The sequence below is a fragment of the Rhinatrema bivittatum genome, chromosome 1 (assembly GCF_901001135.1).
Source record: "Rhinatrema bivittatum chromosome 1, aRhiBiv1.1, whole genome shotgun sequence".
NCBI classification, from domain to species: Eukaryota; Metazoa; Chordata; class Amphibia; order Gymnophiona; family Rhinatrematidae; genus Rhinatrema; species Rhinatrema bivittatum.
In genome coordinates this window covers 398,737,627-398,757,733 of record NC_042615.1, presented here as the reverse complement: position 1 = coordinate 398,757,733, position 20,107 = coordinate 398,737,627, and the positions used below count along the sequence as shown (strand labels likewise).

The following is a 20,107-nucleotide window of genomic DNA, read 5'->3' as shown; positions in this document are numbered from 1 at the left end:
CCGGAGGGACGCCGCCACTACTACTTTGACCTTGGTAAAGGTCCGCGGCGCGGTGGCTAACCCAAAGGGTAAAGCTCGGAACTGGAAGTGTTGGTTCAGGACTTTGAAGCGTAAGTAGCGCTGGTGATCCTGATGGATTGGGATATGCAAGTAGGCTTCCGAAAGATCTAGGGATGTGAGAAACTCCCCTGGCTGTACTGAATTTTTGACAGACCGCAGAGTTTCCATGCGAAAGCTGGGGACCTGTAGGTGTCGGTTGACTGACTTGAGGTCCAGGACGGGCCTGGAAGTGCCCTCCTTTTTTTTGGGCACTATGAAATAAATGGAATAATGCCCAGAATTTATCTCCTCTGCAGGCACTGGGATTATGGCTTTTAGGGACAGGAGCCTCCACAAGGTAACTTCTAGAGCCGTCCTCTTGAGGGGTGAACAAGGAGATTCCACAAACTTGTCCGGTGGGAGCCGAAGAAAGTCCAGGTAATACCCTTCTCGGATGATGGCGAGGACCCACTGGTCTGAGGTGATCTCGACCCACCTGCGGTAGAAGAGGGTTAAGCCTGCCTTCTATGGCTGCTACCCCCGGATGGGTCGGTTGATTGTCATTGCGGGGTACGGCCGGGACCCGAACCCAGGCCGGTTCCCCTCTTGTTGTGCTTAGTCCGAAAGGACTGGTTCCTGGCCTGCGGACGAGGTGCTTGGTAGCGAGTCCTGTAAGGGTTGAAGCGCTGAAAGTTTCTACCTCTGGATGGTCTAGGAAAAGGGCGCTGGCTCCTTCTTGACCTGTCTTCTGGGAGATGGGGCAATGGAGAGGCGCCCCATTTATTAGCCAGTTTCTCGAGGTCGCTGCCGAACAGGTGGGATCCCTTAAAGGGCATTCTCGTGAGACGTGTCTTGGAGGAGGAGTCGGCTGACCAATTACGTAGCCAGAGCTGTCTCCTGGCTGCCACTGAGGATGACACTCCCTTGGCTGCCGTATGGACTAGGTCGGAGGCTGCGTCAGTGAGGAACGAGAGAGCTGATTCCATCTCTTCTCCTGGAGTGTTGTTCCTAGCCTGTGATAAACAGGAACGCGTCACCACGGTGCATCAGGTCGCAATTCGTAGGGACATGGCTGCCACCTCAAAAGCTTGTTTCAGAATGGCATCCATGAGCCGGTCATGTGTATCCTTGAGGGCCGTCCCCCCTTCCACCGGAATGGTGGTGCGCTTCACGATTGCGCTAACTATGGCGTCTACCTGGGGGCACGCCAGCAGCTCCTTGGTTGCCGGGTCTAAGGGGTACATGCCAGCCAAGGCCTGACCCCCTTTGAATGAGGCCTCCGGCGCATTCCATTCCAGATCGATTAGCTGTTGTGCTGCTTGTAGTAGGGGAAACTGGTGAGTCGTTTGGCGCAGGCCTTCTAACAGGGGGTTCATTCTAGGTTCCCCTGGGGTGTCATGGCCCGGGAGGGCCAGTTCCGACAGGCATTGAGCGATCAGGCCTGGGAGATCCTCTTTCAGAAAGAAGAGCCTCATGGTCCGATATGGTTCAATCCCCGAGGGAAGTTCTCCCTCCTCGGGGGGCTCATCATCTTCCTCAGGGCAATCTGAATCCCCATAAGTGGGGGTTCCGGGCGGCGAGTGGCCGTGCCTAGGCCTTGAGGGTCCAGGGGCCAGGTCATCCGGTACGTATGGACCCATTCGGGGAGCAGCCTGCATTGTGACAAAGGCATGAATCCCCTTGAATAATTCCACCCAGGAGAGCGAAGCAGGATCTGGCCTTAGGGGCACCAGGTCTCTCGGGTTCCCTGGCTGCTCACTGCTGCCTGCTAGGTCCAGGGTGTTCCCTGAAGAACCGGCAAGTACGCTGGGCTGCGACCGGCCCTGGCCTGGAACTCCCAGGGCCTCTTCACATTGGGCACATAGGGAGTCTGCTTCCTCGCTCTGTGTGGCTCTGAGGTTGCATGCAGAGCAGAGGCTTATGCCTGATCCTGGAGATGCCGGCTCCGCTGACACATGGGTTCTCTTACGCTCCATCTCGTCTGTTAACTCAGCTAGAGTCTGCGCTTTGTAATATGCGCGAAAGATATGCGCCTACCAGTATGCGCTTATCCGCGTGTGCCTAGGAACTTGCGCTTATCAACGTGCGCGTATTAACGTGTGCTTATCAACGTGCGCCTACGAACGTGCGCCTATCAGCGTGCGCCTATGGACGTGCGCTTAGCAACAGGCGCCTAGCAACGGGCGCCTATGGACGTGCGCTTAGCAACGGGCGCCTATGGACGTGCGCTTAGCAATGGGTGCCTAACAACGTGTGCTTAGCCACGGCGCCTAACAACGTACGCTTAGCAACGGGCGCCTATCGACGTGCGCGTAGCAACGGGCGCCTATCGACGTGCGCGAAGCAATGCGCTCGTTGCAACCTGTGCCTATCAACGTGCGCGTAGCAACATGTGCAGTGACGAGCCAGGGCAGAAGGCGTCGGTGAGCAGGCAGGCAAAATGGAGACCCCCTTAGCGGGTTGCCACGTAGGCAGACTCTGCTACTCCTCGGTTCCTCGGAGACCAACAAGTAAAGATGTACGCCTTACCTTGTCTTCGGCGCTTCCCGGCTGCGACCCGGGCGGTCTCCGGCTGCGGGGGGAGAGGGTGATTACAGTCACCGCCGTGCTCGAGGAGGTGCACCCGCTGCCTCTAGGCCACGCCCGAACTCGTCTCGCTCGGGGGCCAAGTCCACACCGGGACCGAGGCTGCCTCTATGCCACGCCTGAGCCCTTCTCACTCGGGGGCTAGGTCCCTGCCGCGAATCGGCCACCGGACCGAGGCTCTTTCCTCCGAGGGACCACGGAAATCGCCTCGGGAAACTCAACTGGGGGAGGGACCAAATGGTATCACCACAGGAGTGCGGGGCTCGTCTTCAGGTAGGTTTCTTCGATGAATTTAGTCGTTAGAATTTGGAAACACGCTCAGCGAGCATGAGGTAGCTCCAAACTGCTTTGGAGATGGAAATTACTGAATTGCTGCACTTCCTGCGGGGGTATATGTACCCGTGCTGACGTCAGATCCGTCTCCAACTGCTAGCACGAGCACACTATACCCACTTGTTTTGAGTCCATCTGCTACACGCTAGGAAGAGAGGCATTAACAGTTTCAGACTAATGGATCACCTTTTTGTATTACGGAGTGGTGCGAAAAAGGGGCAGGCGGCCTCTAAAGCCAAGATTGAACACTGGTTGAAAGAAGCAATAGGTTCAGCCTACATGTGTTGTGGTCATCCTATCCCCGAGTGGTTAAGGGATCATTCTACCCGGTCCCAGGTGGCATCCTGGGCTGAATGTCAGCTAGTGTTGCCACAGGAAATTTATAGGGCAGATACTTGGAAGTCTCTGCATACCTGGACATCCAGGTTTCAGTCGCTGTCAGTGCAGGGGTTCTTCGAGCAGGACTCTCACATTCCCACCCCGGTTAGGGAAGCTTTGGTACATCCCAGGAGTCTGGCCTGATCTGGGTACGTACAGGGAAAGGAAAATTGGTTCTTACTTGCTAATTTTTGTTCCTGTAGTACCACAGATCAGTCCAGAGCCCCGCCTAGTGGAGGAATGACCTTTTGGAGAGTCCACTCGAACTGTCTTTTTCTCTTTGTTGTCTGAAGAATGGTACAGGTTTCTGATAGCTACTTCAAAGTTTCTTTATGGTCTATTGTTGTAAGTTGTCTCTCTCTTTCCCCTATTCGTGGGGGTGATATTGTTTCTTAAATTTGTTGTAGGGGTTTCTGTGTTAGCTTGGGTACATAGAAACACTAAAGGACTGCAAGTGCTACGTCTGGTTATGTGCCAGTGGCTGTGAAAATTTTCTCTGTCTCCATCTGCTGGAAGGGAGGAACTAGGAAATTTGATCACATTTCGCCCTCACTGATTTCACTGCAGTAGTTGCCCATACAATCCCAAATCTATTTTAAAGTATTAACTTTAATATTAAAAAATCATTCATTCGAGTACCACCAGTATGATAGGCGTGCCATTACAACCATACACACCGCAGCTGTGCCCACAATAAGGAGCACAAACCTGATACATGTAAGAGATTGTGTGTGTTCCATAACGGGTCCAAAACTTTGGAATTCCCTACGTGAGATGTTACGATTGATACCAGATAGAAAGATTTAAATGTGAGCTTAAAAAACATTAAAAAATGCAAACAATCTAACAAACATCAGAATGTTGAGATCGACAATAGCAAGGACAAGAGATACTATTTGATGCGTGAGGAACAAACTTAACAAGAGATTGTAAAACGCTCAACGTGCTAATATGTGAAATTTATTTTAACTTACTTTCTGTACTTTAACATCTTATGTCCTAGATCATTAGATAATATGTATTGAAACATTTCGTTTGATAGATGTTAATGCCTATTTATGAATACTACCTCTGTAACTTGTCACTATTTGCTGATTTATAACTATGAATGTTATTCTTATAAACCTTTGTGATCTTTACATGAAATAAGAACATAAGAACATGCCATACTGGGTCAGACCAAGGGTCCATCAAGCAGAGCATCCTGTTTCCAACAGTGGTCAATCCAGGCCATAAGAACCTGGCAAGTACCCAAAAACTAAGTCTATTCCATGTTACCATTGCTAGTAATAGCAGTGGCTATTTTCTAAGTCAACTTAATAGCAGGTAATTGACTTCACTTCCAAGAACTTATCCAATCCTTTTTTAAACTCAGCTATACTAACTGCACTAACCACATCCTCTGGCAACAAATTCCAGAGTTTAATTGTGCGTTGAGTAAAAAAGAACTTTCTCCGATTAGTTTTAAATGTGCCACATGCTAACTTCATGGAGTGCCCCCTAGTCTTTCTATTATCTGAAAGAGTAAATAACTGATTCACATCTACCCGTTCTAGACATCTCATGATTTTAAACACCTCTATCATATCCCCCCCCTCAGCCGTCTCTTCTCCAAGCTGAAAAGTCCTAACCTCTTTAGTCTTTCCTCATAGGGGAGTTGTTCCATTCTCCTTATTTTGGTAGCCCTTCTCTGTACCTTCTCCATCACAATTATATTTTTTTGAGATGTGGCGACCAGAATTGTACACAGTATTCAAGGTGCGGTCTCACCATGGAGTGATACAGAGGCATTATGACATTTTCCGTTTTATTCATCATTTCCTTTCTAATAATTCCCAACATTCTGTTTGCTTTTTTGACTGCCGCAGCACACTGAACCGACAATTTCAATGTGTTATCCACTATGACGCCTAGATCTCTTTCTTGGGTTGTAGCACCTAATATGAAACCTAACATTGTGCAACTATAGCATGGGTTATTTTTCCCTATATGCATCACCTTGCACTTATCCACATTAAATTTCATCTGCCATTTTGATGCCCAATTTTCCAGTCTCACAAGGTCTTCCTGCAATTTATCGCAATCTGCTTGTGATTTAACTACTCTGAACAATTTTGTATCATCTGCAAATATGATTATCTAACTCGTCGTATTTTTTTCCAGATCATTTATAAATATATTGAAAAGTAAGGGTCCCAATACAGATCCCTGAGGCACTCCACTGCCCACTTCCTTCCACTGAGAAAATTGTCCATTTAATCCTACTCTGTTTCCTGTCTTTTAGTCAGTTTGCAATCCATGAAAGGACATCGCCACCTATCCCATGACTTTTTACTTTTCCTAGAAGCCTCTCATGAGGAACTTTGTCAAACGCCTTCTGAAAATCCAAGTATACTACATCTACCGGTTCACCTTTATCCACTTGTTTATTAACTCCTTCAAAAATGTGAAGCAGATTTGTGAGGCAAGACTTGCCTTGGGTAAAGCCATGCTGACTTTGTTCTATTAAACCATGTCTTTCTATATGTTCTGTGATTTTGATGTTTAGAACACTTTCCACTATTTTTCCTAGCACTGAAGTCAGGCTAACCGGTCTGTAGTTTCCCGGATCGCCCCTGGAGCCCCTTTTAAATATTGGGGTTACATTAGCTATCCTAATATAAAATGTCTAAATAAATAAATAAATAAATAAATAAATAAATAAAATAAATGATATTCTCCATTTTAATCTCCAATCCTTTCCTAATAATTCCTATCGTTCTATATGTTTTCTTGGCTGCTGCTGCACACAGAGCAGAAAATTTCAATGTATTATCAACGATGATGCCTAGATCCTTTTCCTGAATGGTGACTCAATGTGGAACCTTGCATTGTTTAACTATAGTTTTGGTTATTCTTCCCTAAATGCATCACCTTGCACTTGAGTATACCGAAGACTCCTGAGGACTGACCACTGTGGATCCTGTACTGCGACGGTAAAAGAGGGCCTGCTGCAGTGAGGCCACTATGAATCTCATCTTGTGACGGCCAAAGAAGGCTGGTAGCAGCAAGGCTGCCAGGGATCCCATCTCACAGCAGCCAAAAACGAAGGTCAGTGCCAGCGAGGCCACCACAGGTCCCATTTCATGGCAGTTGAAGAAGGGGTCTGGCGGTGACTCAAAAGGTCCTGTGTAAGTATGGGAGCCTGTGTGTATGTGTGTGTGTGAGAGAGAGGGAAAGAGAGACACACACACAGACAGTGGGAACCTATGTGTGTGAGTGGTAGACTGTACGTATGTATGTGTTGAGGGGGTGCACAGCATGCGAGAATGAGAGCGTGTGTATGTGCAGCAAGCATACAAAAGTAAGCTTGTGTGTCGGGGGAGAGCATAAGAAAATAAGAAATTGGCATATAGTCCATCAAGCCCAGCATCCTGTTTCTAACAATGGCCAATCCAGGTTACCAGAGCCTGGCAAGTACCCAAACATTATACATCCCATGCTACTAGTGCCAGTAATACTAGTGAATGTTCCCCAAGTCAAACTGATTAAATTTCATCTGCCATTTGGACGCCCAATCTTCCAGTCTCGCAAGGTCCTCCTGCAATTTATTACAATCCACATGTGATTTAACTACTATATATAATTTTGTGTCTTCTACAAATTTGATCACCTCACTTGTCGATCTATTTCCAGGTCATTTATAAATATATTGAAAAGCACAAGTCCAAGTGGAGATCCCTAAGGCACTCCACTACCTTTTCTCCACATAGAAAACGGACCATTTAATCCTCTGTTTCCTATCTTTTAACCAGTTTGCAATCCATGAAAGGATATCACATCCTATGCCATGACTTTTTACTTTTCTTAGAAGCCTCTCATGAGAGACTTTATCAAATGCCTTCTAAAAATCCCAATACACTACATTTACTTGCTCACCTTTATCCACGTTTATTAATCCGTTCAAAAAAAAGTAAGTTTGTGAGGCAAGACTTCACTTGCATAAATCCATGCTGGCTGTGTTCCTTTAAATAATGTCTTTCTATATGTTCAGTGATTTTGTTCTTTAGAATAGTTTCATGTGTGAGTCAGAGGTGTGTGTGTGTGAGTCAGAGGTGTGTGTGTGTGTGTGTGTGTGAGTGCGAGTGGTAAGAAAGGATGTAGGAGAACTTGTTTGTGCCTGTGCGAGAAAGCATGTAGGAAAGCTTGTTTTTGTGTGAGAACTTGTGTGTGGAGAATGCGAGAGAGAGCTTGTACGTGTGTGGGAAAGCATGTGAGAGCAATTAATTTCATTGCCATTAGAGCTCCATTAGCAAGAGTATGTAAAACTGTTTAGGAAAGGCCTGAAAGCTGTTTTTTGAACAGACATTTGGGTGAAGTTGGAATGTTTAACATTTTACATTATATTTGTCATGTTTTATTGTTATTGTGATGATTTACAATTGTATTATAGTGATCTGTGCTGCACAATAAAAAGTATTCAAATAAATAAATAAATAATGAGTAAAAGCTTGTGTGTGAATGGAAGATATTATGAGAGTGAGCTTGTGTGTGGGTGATAGCGAACTTGTGCAAGAGAGCATGTAAAAGTGAGAACTTGGTTGTGTGTGTGTGTGAGGTAACCCATGAGAAAGCAAGAGTCTGTTTTGGTGTGTGAGGGAGAAAGGGAAGAAGAGAGGAAGAGAGAGAAGAAACAGAAATAAGAGCCCCTGAAAAAAGAATTAGGAAGAGATCAACAACAGAAAGTGGAAAAAAGATCAGGAGCAATCGATTAGAAAAAAATGGATAACAAAAGTAAAAAAATATGGGGTAGATTTTTTAAAACGGCGCATTTGCGTACTTTTGTTCGCGCTCCAGGCGCAAATAAAAGTACGCTGGATTTTAGTAGATACGCGCGTAGCCACGCGTATCTGCTAAAATCCAGGATCGGCGCGCGCAAGGCTGCTGATTTTGGGCAGCCGGCGCGCGCCGAGCCGCGCAGCCTACCTCCATTCCCTCCGAGGCCGCTCCGAAATCGAAGCGGCCTCGGAGGGAACTCTCTTTCGCCCTCCCCTCACCTTCCCCTCACCTTCCCCTCCCTTCCTCTACCTAACCCACCCCCCCGGCCCTATCTAAACCCCCCCCCCACCTTTGTCCGGGGATTTATGCCTCCCGGAGGGAGAAGTAAATCCCCGCGCGCCAGCGGGCCACTGGCACGCCGAGGCGCAACCCGGGGGCAGTTCCGGAGGGCGCGGCCATGCCCCCGGACCACCCCGGGCTGAAACCACGCCCCTGGGCCCCGCCCCCGAAACGCCGCGTCCCGCCCCCAAAATGCTGCGTCGATCGGCCCTGCCCCCGACAAAAAACCCCGGGACTTACGCGAGTCCCGGGGCTCTGCGCGCCGGCGCGCAAGGCCCTGCTCCATATTTAGTTACCAGTATGTTACAGTCTTATTCTAAAATGGTTAATATGCATTTTTTCCCTTCTCAATCTACACACAATACCCCTTAAAGCAAAATCAGGTTTGTAGAAATTTTTGCAAATAAAAAAACCCACTGAAATATCACTTTTACATAAGCATTCAGATCCTCTACTCAGTACTTTGATGATGCACATTTTGCAGTAATTACAGCCTTGAGTCCTGATGAGTATGACACTACAATCTTGGCGTACCTGGATTTGGGGATTGTCTCCCATTGTTCTTTGTAGATCCTCTTAAACTGTGTCAGATTGTATGGGGGAGTGTTGATGCACAGCTATTTTCAGGTCTCTCCAGAGACATTCGATCGGATTCAAGCCAAGCTCTGGCTAAGCCACTCAAGGACATTCTCAGACTTGTGCTGAAGCCACTCCTATGTTGTCTTGGCTGTGTGCTTAGAGTCATTGTCTTGTCGGAAAGTGTATTATCGCTCCAGTCTGAGGCCAGAGCGCTCTGGAGTAGGTTTTCAAAGACCTTCATACTTTGCTCCATTCATATTTCCCTTGATCCTGACTAGTCTCCCAGTTCCTGCAACTGAAAAACATTCCTATAGCATTGCTACTGCTACCACCATGCTTCACTGTAGGGATGGTAGTTCACTGTAGGTGATGAGTGGTGCCTGGTTTCTTTCAGTCATGACAACTGGCATTCAGGCCAAAGAGTTCAATGTTGGTTTCATCAGACCAGAGAATCTTGTTTCTCTCCCCCCACCCCCCCCAAGAGTCCTTTAAGTGCCTTTTGACAAACTTCAAGCAGGCTGTAGTCTTAATGAGAAGTGGCTTCTGTCTGCCCACTCTACCATAAAGGCTGCAGAGATGATTGTCCTTTGGGAAGGCTCTCCTGTCTCCACAGCAGCTGTGTCAGTGACCAAGGCCCTTTTTCCCCCCAATTGCTAAATTTGGGAGGGTGGCCAGCTCTAGAAAGAGTCCAACCCTCTTCCATTTAAGAATAATGAGACCACTGTGTTTTTCAGGACTTTCAATGCTGCAGCAATTTTTTTGTACCCTTCCCAGATCTGTGCCTTGATGCAATCCTGTCCTGAAGGTCTTCAGACAATTCCTTCAATTTCATGGCTTTGAATTTGCTCTGAAATGCACTGTGGGATATTATATAAAAGGTGTGTACCTTTCCAAACCATATCCAGTTAATTTACTACAGGTGGACTTTAATAAAGTTGGAAAAACATCTTGAGGATGATCAATGGAAATAGGATGCACCCAAGCTCAACTTTTGAGTGTCATAACAATGGGTCTGAATATATATAGTTGCGCTCAAAAGTTTACATACCCCTTGCAAAATCTGTAAGATGTGTAGCATTTTAAGAAAACATAAGTGATCAGATAAAACGTCTTAATTTTAATGTTTCAAATTAAACTATTATGCATCACAGAATAGCACAATCATTAAACAAACCATAGCAATAAAAATTAATAAAATGGTTTTGCTCAAAAGTCTGCATACTCTTGAATTTTTGAGCTGAGAATACCGGGTTGCTCAAAAGTCTGCATACTCTTGAATTTTTGAGCTGAGAATACATGGGTTGAGATGGCAATGAAGGGTAGGTATCCAGACTGGCAGATTGTTTGATAGTAATTAGTGACTGTGAATAAACAGTCAATAAGTTTAAAGGATCCACAAGCAAAAGTAGTTCAACTTTATAAATCAGAAAAAGGATATAAAAAGATATTCAAAGATTTGAAAATGTCAATAAGTATTGTCCAAACTCTGATCAAGAAGTGGATAATTAGAACACAAAGAAAGATTTCAGACAACTGCCAGGAAAATTTGTCAGGATATAAAGAAAAACCCATAAGCAACTTCTACTAAAATACAGGCTTCTCTTAAAGTGGTGTGGGTGTATCAGCATGCACAATAAGGAGATACGTGAACAAAAATGGAGTTACCAGAAAAAAGCCATTGCTCCACTAGTGCCATAAACAACCCACTTATAATATGCCAAACAGCACTTAGAGAAGCCTCAAAACTTCTGGAACAAAATAATTTGGAGTGATGAAACCAAAATTGAACTTCATGGTCACAACCATAAACGCTATGTTTGGAGAGGAGTCAACAAGGGCTATGAAGAGAAGCACATCATCCCTACTATGAAGCATGGAGCTGGATCTCTGCTATGGTTTTTTTTTTGTTTTTTTCTTGAGGTGGGGTGGGGGGGCAGACTACGGCAGCACAGTGAATTTAGTCTAAATTGATGGCAGGATGGATGCAATATCTTATCAGAAAATATTGGAGGAGAATTTGCATTCAGTCAGTAAGATGCACATGGGGCGCACTTGGACTTTCCAACATTACAATAATCTAAAACATAAGGTCAAGTCGACCCTTCAGTGGCTGCAGCAGAAGAAAGTGAAGGTTCTGTACTAGCCCATCATAGTCTCCTGACCTTAACATGATTCAGCACTTTCACAACTCAAAAATGCAGTTCATGCTAGACAACCAAAGAAATTAATTACAGGATCTGGAGGCTTTTTGCCAAGAGGAATGCGCAGCTTTACCACATGAGAAAACATAGGGCCTCATTCATAACTATTACAAAAGACTGCAAGCCGTCTTTGATGCAAAAGGGGGCAATGCACAATATAAAGAACTAAGGGTATGCAAACTTTTGAACAAGACCATTTTATTATTTCCTTTACCACTATGTTTAATGATTGTACTATTCTGTGATCCATAAAGGTTTAATTTGAAACACGTTAAAATTAACAGACATGTTTTGTCTGATCAGTCATGTTTTCTAAAAATGTTACACATCTTACAAATTCTGGCAGAGGTATGTAAACTTATGAGCAACTGTATGTAAATGTAATATTTCAGATTTGTTTTTTTTTCTCTAATTTACACAAATTTATATAAACCTGATTTCACTGTCATTATGGGGTATTGTGTGTAGATTGAGGGAGGAAAAACGCATATTAACCATTTTAGAATAAGGCTGTAATGTAACATATGGAAAAAGTGAAGGGGGTCTGAATACTTTCTGAATGCACTGTTTATGCCATCTTTGGGAATTTGCATTTCTTATATTTTTGTATTTTGGCCTGCAATTTCATCTTTTTGCTGACATGAAGTTATTTGTTTCAGTCAAGCTCACTAGTCAGATGTGTATGGAAAGCATTCATTGTTGCTTGTTGGCTGTTTCAGACTGGATTACAATGAATGAATTACCTCTGAATCATGACAAGACAGAGGTTCTGTATGTGAGCCATTCAGCCCCTCAATCTGAGCATTTTGCAGCATCATTAAACAGATGTTTCAGTAAAAAAGAGTGAGGTCCAGAACCTTTGGAACTGTCTAGATCATAATTTAGATCTCACTGTGTAGGTTGGAGAGGTAGTAAAGAGGGCATACTATTGTCATCACATAGTCTGGCAAGTGAAATCTTATTTTAGTCAAGAAAATTTGGCAGTTTGTATTCATGCTACAGTAACATCTCTCTTGGACTACTGCAGTGCTCTATACATTGGTTTTCCAGGCAGGGTGCTGCAGCAATTATTTGCAGAAAATCAGAAGCAAATTACTAACTGCCACTTCGGCTCAGGATCATATTGCCAGTTTTGTACTGGCTTCTCCTAAATTCCAGAATATAATTTAAGGTCTTTTGTTTGGGTTTCAAGGTCTTACATGGATTAGGTCCTTTGTACCTTCAGGGAACGGCTGTCTCCTTATTTATCGAGTCATTTACAAATATCTGAAAAAAGATGTCTATTGGTAGTAGCCTCCACTCATAAGATTTATCTCAAACCACCAACAGAACATATTCCTTCTCTCTCCCAGTTATGTGGAATCATGCGCCATTAGCACAGAAATCAACATTTCCTGGCTGCATGTTGCTATGGTGACCAGAAATGTCTTCATGATGTTCGGGATGTGTGTCCCCTGCTCAGGGTTCTACGTATTGTTCTATTCCTCTCTGGCTGGGTTGTAAGACTCGAGACCAGGGTGCGGGAGTTCTTGCACCACACAGTTCAAACTGACAATAGTGCAGCACATATTATAAATGAACAGAGGTCTGCCAGTGGAAGCCAAAAAGTGAGAGGCAGCAATCAGGAGTTTGGGAGTATGACAGGCTTAAGCCAGCTGGGGGTTGGAGGCAAGCTAGTGTTGAGAGAGAGTCAGCTGGGGACAAGAGAGAGATATTCAGAGAGAGGGAGACAGCTGGGAGTATGAGGGGTTAAGAGACAGATGGCTGGGAAACGGGTGGGAGGATAAAGACTGAAGAAGAGTGGGGAGATGAGAAAAGACTGGGTGAGGACAATGTGAAGGGACTGAGAGACAGGGTGGGGAAAACATGAAGAGGATTGGGAAAAAGAGAATAATAGTGGGGACAGGATTGGAGAAGAGGGAGAGAGACTTGTGAGGACCCTAGCATGTTGCTGACAGCAAGGCTTGTGGATTGGGCATGACAGGGTTGGGGGGCCTGATATACTAAGTTTTTACCCTATAGACACAGAATAGGAAAACAGCTTTAGCAAATCTCTTTCAACCTCTCTCTTCCTTCCCTGGCCCCAGCTCTTCAACTTTGATGGAGACAAGGGGAAAGCTGAGAGAGCTCTTAGTCACTGGTACCTTTTGGGCTGGCTCCTAGTTCTAAAAAATAAATAAAATAAATGTTGTCAAGATGTGCATTAGCTCCAACTATTCCTTACTCAAATGGTCTTTGAAAACTTGGTTCTTTGAGCTAGTTTATGGGCCATGACTAGGACTTTGCTATATTTTACTGGGATGCTTTTGAATTTACTTCTTTTATGTCTAACTATATTAAAATTACAATTAGAAAACTACCTAATTTGATGTGTTTTTTTGAACTTGTCAATTGCGGGGGAATGTTTTATTAGTCTATTGACCTGTATATTTATATTTTTGAATCCAGGAGCCTTCTTTGATGACAAACTGCATCCACTAGAGATCACTATTGGAGTGGTTTCCATTGCAACCTCTTCCCTCCAGGAACCAGCACCAGTGTAAGGCTTTTGGGCAGCTGGAGAGATTTGAACTGCAGCTCAACTTTGGCTAATTCTGGTCCCGATGCCCTTAGCCGGAGCACAGAGGCCTCTCAGTGCCTTGTCCAAGGCCTGCTGTATCTTTTTATCCAGCTCCTCAAAGACAGCTGATGCCAGTGCTGACTGGGAAGCAGGAAGAGTGGCCATATCTTCCTGGGAACAGAGAGGTGTATCAGTGATTAACCAGGACTCCTGGTGACTGGTTTAGTTCCTGGGCCTTTAAGTAAGGATGAGCTCTCCTCTCCACTGAATTATTTGGGGGGTTCTCAACAATGCCAAACCCATCTCTGCTCCTGGCATTGTGCACAGATAGAAACAGATGCCAGTTCTTCTTTGTTTTTGTTTGGTTCATGCCATCTGAACTGCTTGATGCCAGTGTTGAAGAAGCAGACACCTTCTTTGAATGGGAAGAGGCAGGCAATGGCTTGTGCCTCGAGTCCCTATCAATGCCTGACTTTGAGGAAATGAAATTCCCCCTTCATGTTGAAGCATTCAGTGTTCAGTGCAGATCCTGGGTCAATTGATGTCTCCGATGCTGATAGATTAGTCTTCGGCACCTGAAGTGCTTATCAATCAACTCTAGCTAAGCAGTCCTTTTGATGTCATGGTCATGCACAGATAGCACCTTCAGACATTTATTTATTTATTTAAAGTCTCTTCTATACCGATAGCCGTTCGCACATCGTATCGGTTTACATAAAACAAATAACTTTTGGGCAGGGCCCTTACAAGTAACAATTGAATACAAGTAACATAATTCCAGTATCATGACATCACTTTATTATCTTATGCATCTTCGACTTAACTCAGCCCATGACTTCATTCAAACTTGGCTTTATATTGTACATTATGTAAAGATCCTTTGTAAATGTGTTTTTATCAATTGTCCCCCTTTCTTCTTCTTCTTCCTATTCTCCCAGTTGTATTCTTCCTTGTTTATTGTAACTACAATTCCTGCACCTGTTTAGTTGCTTAAGTTCTCTGTTCAACTCACGACTTGTTAAATGTAAACCGGTTTGATGCGACCCCTGGTCGTGAAAGCCGGTATAGAAAACAGCAAAATAAATAAATAAAGTAACAAATGAAAAATAATGGGGAAAGGTGTGATAACAATTAGAAATGTTTTAAGAATGGGAACTAAATAAAGGGGTATCATATGCATTTACAGTAACAGGAACTATAGATAATACTGTTTGGCATAACAATAAATAAATAAATACGACAACTATAATATAGTAACTACAATGTACAGAAGCCAGCGTTCTTAAAGCATTCTTAATCATATTCGAAGGAGGAGGTAACAGGTCTGCTACTCTTTGTGAGCGACATTGCGGACGGGATAGAAGGTAAGGTTTGTCTTTTTGCGGATGACATTAAGATCTGCAACAGAGTGGACACGCCGGAAAGAGTGGAGAGAATGAGACGGGATCTGAGGAAACTGGAAGAGTGGTCGAAGATATGGCAGCTGAGATTCAATGCCATGAAGTGCAAAGTCATGCATATGGGGAGTAGAAATCCGAATGAACTGTATTCGATGGGGGGGGTAAGGCTGATGTGCACGGAGCAGGAGAGGGACCTAGGGGTGATAGTGTCTAATGATCTGAAGTCGGCGAAACAATGTGACAAGCAGATAGCTAAAGCCAGAAGAATGCTGGGCTGCATAGAGAGAGGAATATCGAGTAAGAAAAGGGAAGTGATTATTCCCTTGTACAGGTCCTTGGTGAGGCCTCACCTGGAGTACTGTGTTCAGTTCTGGAGACCGTATCTTCAAAAAGACAAAGACAAGATGGAGGCGGTACAGAGAAAGGCGACCAGGAAGGTGGAGGATCTTCATCGGATGACGTACGAGGAGAGATTGAAGAATCTAAATATGTACACCCTGGAGGAAAGGAGGAGCAGAGGTGATATGATACAGACTTTCAGATACTTGAAAGGTGTTAATGATCCAAAGACAACGACAAACCTTTTCCGTAGGAAAAAAATCAGCAGAACCAGGGGTCACGATTTGAAGCTCCAGGGAGGAAGATTTAGAACCAATGTCAGGAAATATTTCTTCACGGAGAGGGTGGTGGATGCCTGGAATGCCCTTCCGGAGGATGTGGTGAAGACCAGAACTGTGAAGGACTTCAAAGGGGCGTGGGATAAACACTGTGGATCCATAAAGTCAAAAGGCCGCCAATGAAGAGTGGGTGACTCGCCAGAATGATGGCTACTGCCTGGAGACAATACCCTTATTAAATAAACATACACATGCTTACTGTGACTCCAACATCGCTCTAAGCTTCAACAGCAAGAGGAAATGTGGAAAAAAGGATTCACACTCACAAAGAGGGGAGTAGCTGGCTTGTTACGGCGGTTACTACCCCAAATCAAATGTGCCTGATACTTCACTTTCGATGCATATCCAGCATGGCTCTCTGCTTCAACAGCATGGGAGAAGACTGATACTTCACGCATATCCAGCATAGCTCTCTGCTTCAACAGCAGGGGAGAAAAAAAGAAAACTGATACTTCACGCATATCCAGCATAGCTCCCTGCTTCAACGGCAGGGGAGAAGAAAAACAACCAATAAGGGCTGTATAACATAGTCTGGGTAAAACAAATAAGCATGAGTGTAGCTTGCTTACTGGCAGGGGAGAAGCTTGCTTATTGGCAGGGGAGAAGAAAAACAACCGATAAGGGCTGTATAACATAGTCTGGGTAAAACAAATAAGCATGGGTTTAGCTTGCTTATTGCGGCGGCTACTACCCCTAACTAATCAAGCTAGATATTTCACTTGGATGCAGCTCCATCACTGCTCTCTACATTAAAGGTGGGGGTGGAAGGGAAATAGAACCAAGAGCTAAAAGAAACAGATAAGTATGAGAGAAAAAATGTGTGAAGCTTGCTGGGCAAACTGGATGGGCCATTTGGTCTTCTTCTGCCGTCATTTCTATGTTTCTACTCGAATTGTTACTCGATTGCTGTTAGGGATTTTTATGTGGGGGGGAGGGGAAAGGGGGTAAGCTTGCCGGAACAACCAAGTTTTAAGTTTTTTTTTGAATTTAGGAGTAGAGGTCTCAATGCATATATCAGGAGGCAAGGAGTTCCATATAGTGGGGCCAGCAAGGGAAAATGCTCTGCTCATGGTGGAGGAGAGTTTGATAGATTTGATTGATTGAGTACGGAGGGTTCCTTGTAGGGCTGGGCGAGTAGGTCTATTGGAAGTGCGGGGAAGGAGAGGGGGGTTGATCCAGTTGAGGTTTGCATTTAACAGACTTTTATGGATGAGGGAGAGTGCTTTGTAAAGTATTCGTGAGGGTATTGGGAGCCAATGGAGTTCGATAAGCGTGGGAGTAATGTGGTCTCTTTTTTTTTAGAGTTTGCCAGTATACGTGCCGCGGCGTTTTGTAATAGTTGTAACGGTTTGGTGTGCGTTGAGGGGATGCCAAGGAGGAGGGCGTTACATTGTGTAATGTCCCCAGGCACAGAATACATCATCATGTGGATTATTGACAGAAATAACCCTGGAAAACCAAGGGCACCATTGCAAACTGCTGATCTGCTTGTCCATGTCTAGGCGAAAAACAAGAGAGGTAATTGGCTGAGAGGTGATTAATGCTGACTGGGCACCAAAGGTGGACCAACAGGGCATGGAAGCCTGAACAGAAACTTAGGAAGCCAACCAAAAAAACCTATATTGAGAACTATAATGGAGATAAAACAAGACAGCGAGGTCTGGCAATGAATGATCCTGCAAGTTTTACCCTGGAGAAAGGGCATGAGGAACAAGACACGTGGACTCCATAGAAGAGACTGAAGGGACCCCATATAGACGTGTGTGGTATGTGGGCATGCCCAGTGAGGCACAGTCAAAGTTCTAGAAACTTTGTCATAAGATTTCTGCACTGGACTCCAACGGATGACATCACCCAAATGAAGACTGCCACCCTGCTTGCCCTCTGAGAAAAATATCAAAAGAAAATTCTAATTGACTTTAGAAGAAAAATTAATTCTTTAAATCTGCATTCTACTATATCTGTAAGTAGCAGTGCCAATGATGACATTTGAAAGCAAAAGAAAACAAGGTTCACTCAAAATTAAACTTAAGCAAAAGTAGTGAATATTTGATTTTGTTGTGGGAAAAGATATTACTTGTGACAAACAGTTAAAAGAGAATTCATGTACATGTGTCAAGTATGCAAATGATTGAGATCATAAAATTGATTCAACATTTAAAGTTTTAGATATTGAAAAGAATATGTCAATCTGAAGTGGTAAGAGTTGAGAACCATTACTAAGAGAATTACCAATTTCAATATTAGATCAGGATTAAATGAGATTGATTTATTTGATGGAGTTCAATGACATACTTTGCTGATGGATTATTAATAGTGTTTTTATATGAAGTATGTACTGATTAAACATGGGATAATTATTTTTTTAAAAAGTAGAGAATTAAATTTAAAAGACAAACTGATTAACTTATAATGCTAAATACAAAATGCAGAGTTAACTAAATTGCTGGATCAAATGATATTCTATTAGCATTACTAAAAGATATATTAACACCATGAAATATTAATTTCATATAATTTATTTACTATTTCCAAGATATACATTATGTATTTATAAAATTTATAGCCTGTTGATCCCTCAGTGGGTTACAAGTAAACATACACAATCAATATATAAAACAAAACAGTTACAATTATTCAAATGAAACCAACATGACAGAGCAAAAAGTAAAAATGCATGACATCCTCATATTTAACCTGAAATATCACATCTCCGCATATCGCAGCAACTATGGTGGAAATGCAGACTGGAACAGGTGTGTTTTCAGAGGTTTCCTGAAGTGTAATAGGTCCTTCTCTACCTTGAGAAAGGCAGGAAGCTCATTCCACAAGTGAAATCCCACGACAGTGGACCAGGAGTTTGACAGTGAGGAAACGAGTAAACCCTTTGATGTAAAACGTAAAGGGCGCATAGGAAAATGTATAAGAAGCAAACCTGTTTCAGAAGAAATAATGCTCTAGAACAAGAGGAGTAAAGTGCAGAATTAAATCAAAATGTCTGCCACAACAGCTGAAAAACCAGTGCCTCTTTTTTTTTCTTATCCATGCTTCAAAGGAATTCAGGCAAAGAGCCACAACTGATCCCACTAATGAAGTAACAGAAAATTGCAGATGATGGTTAGGGAGTCAAGCAAGCTGGCTCAAACTAAAAAAAAAAAAAATACACAAACTCCAAAGGAGCACTGTGAGGGGGAAACAATTTTTTTCCTCCAACAGAAAGGCTGAGTATTATCATAAGAGAGGAAAGAGATAGGCACTGGAAATTTACTTTAAAAAAAACTTGTGGTCTCAACACATCAGGTACAGTATGGGGTAAGATGACAATTTATTTAAATACACTGAATCACAGGGTTTGCTAATACTTTCAGAAAAGATTACAAAACAAAGATGAAGCAATAACCAATAAAATTGAAAGGGGATGCCGCCTCTATTATTTCTGAAATAATATGCAATACTGTACTTTGTCTAATAAAGGACACCGAACAGTACCTGTGACCTATTTGCATACATTACTCCTCAACTTTCATCGTAAAGAAAGATCTGATACTATGCAGGTATTTTACCTGATGTGGTGAGTTGTCCTTCTTGTGCCTGGACACACCGAAGTTCTTCAATGGTTTCTTTCAGAGAGTCTCTTTCTGTTCTTAATCTCTAAGGGACAAAAAACCCCCATAAGTCTCAGGGAGCAGCAAGTCTACAAGGTAGCCCAACTTCCAGGATAAATAGGATGAATTTATATCAGTACACTGAATATGCTCCTATTAGGTGACATATGTTCCATTGGAAAATTTCAAAAGAAATCTTTATGGCATGCTTATTTCTACTCACTACAAGTAAAATTCATCCAGAATTAATTAATAGAACTGAAGTAATACTTTTCTAAACTCTGAAGGACTCTGTCACACAAGGGATATTTATCAATCACTTCTTGTGCATTTGATTCAACTAGTCCATGCAAGATATCAAGACATCACATATTTCCTTAACCAATCACATCCCATTGCATATATACAAGATAGCAGAGCTGCTAACCTGCAACAGGTGTTCTCCTACGACAGCAAGATGTTAATCCTCACACAAGGGTGACATCATCAGATGGAGTCTGGCACAGAAAACATCTGTCAAAGTTTCTAGAACTTTGACTAGGCACACTGAGCATGCCCAGCATGCCACTATCCATGGTCCCCCTTCAGTCTCATAACATAGAATTATGAAAAAATAAAATAAAACTTAGTAGAAACCGAACTCAGCAGGGTG

General features: G+C 43.5%; 1 protein-coding gene across 5 annotated transcripts in view; it reads right to left on the bottom strand.

Annotated features, from left to right (window-relative positions):
• Nucleotides 1–20,107, bottom strand: part of HOOK3 (hook microtubule tethering protein 3) — a 1,188,278-nt gene that overhangs the window by 566,303 nt on the left and 601,868 nt on the right. For all 5 annotated transcript variants that reach the window (XM_029601894.1, XM_029601878.1, XM_029601884.1 and 2 more), the window contains exon 13: nucleotides 19,414–19,501. In XM_029601894.1, the coding sequence (XP_029457754.1) occupies nucleotides 19,414–19,501 (88 nt within the window). The remainder of the gene's footprint in view (nucleotides 1–19,413; nucleotides 19,502–20,107) is intronic.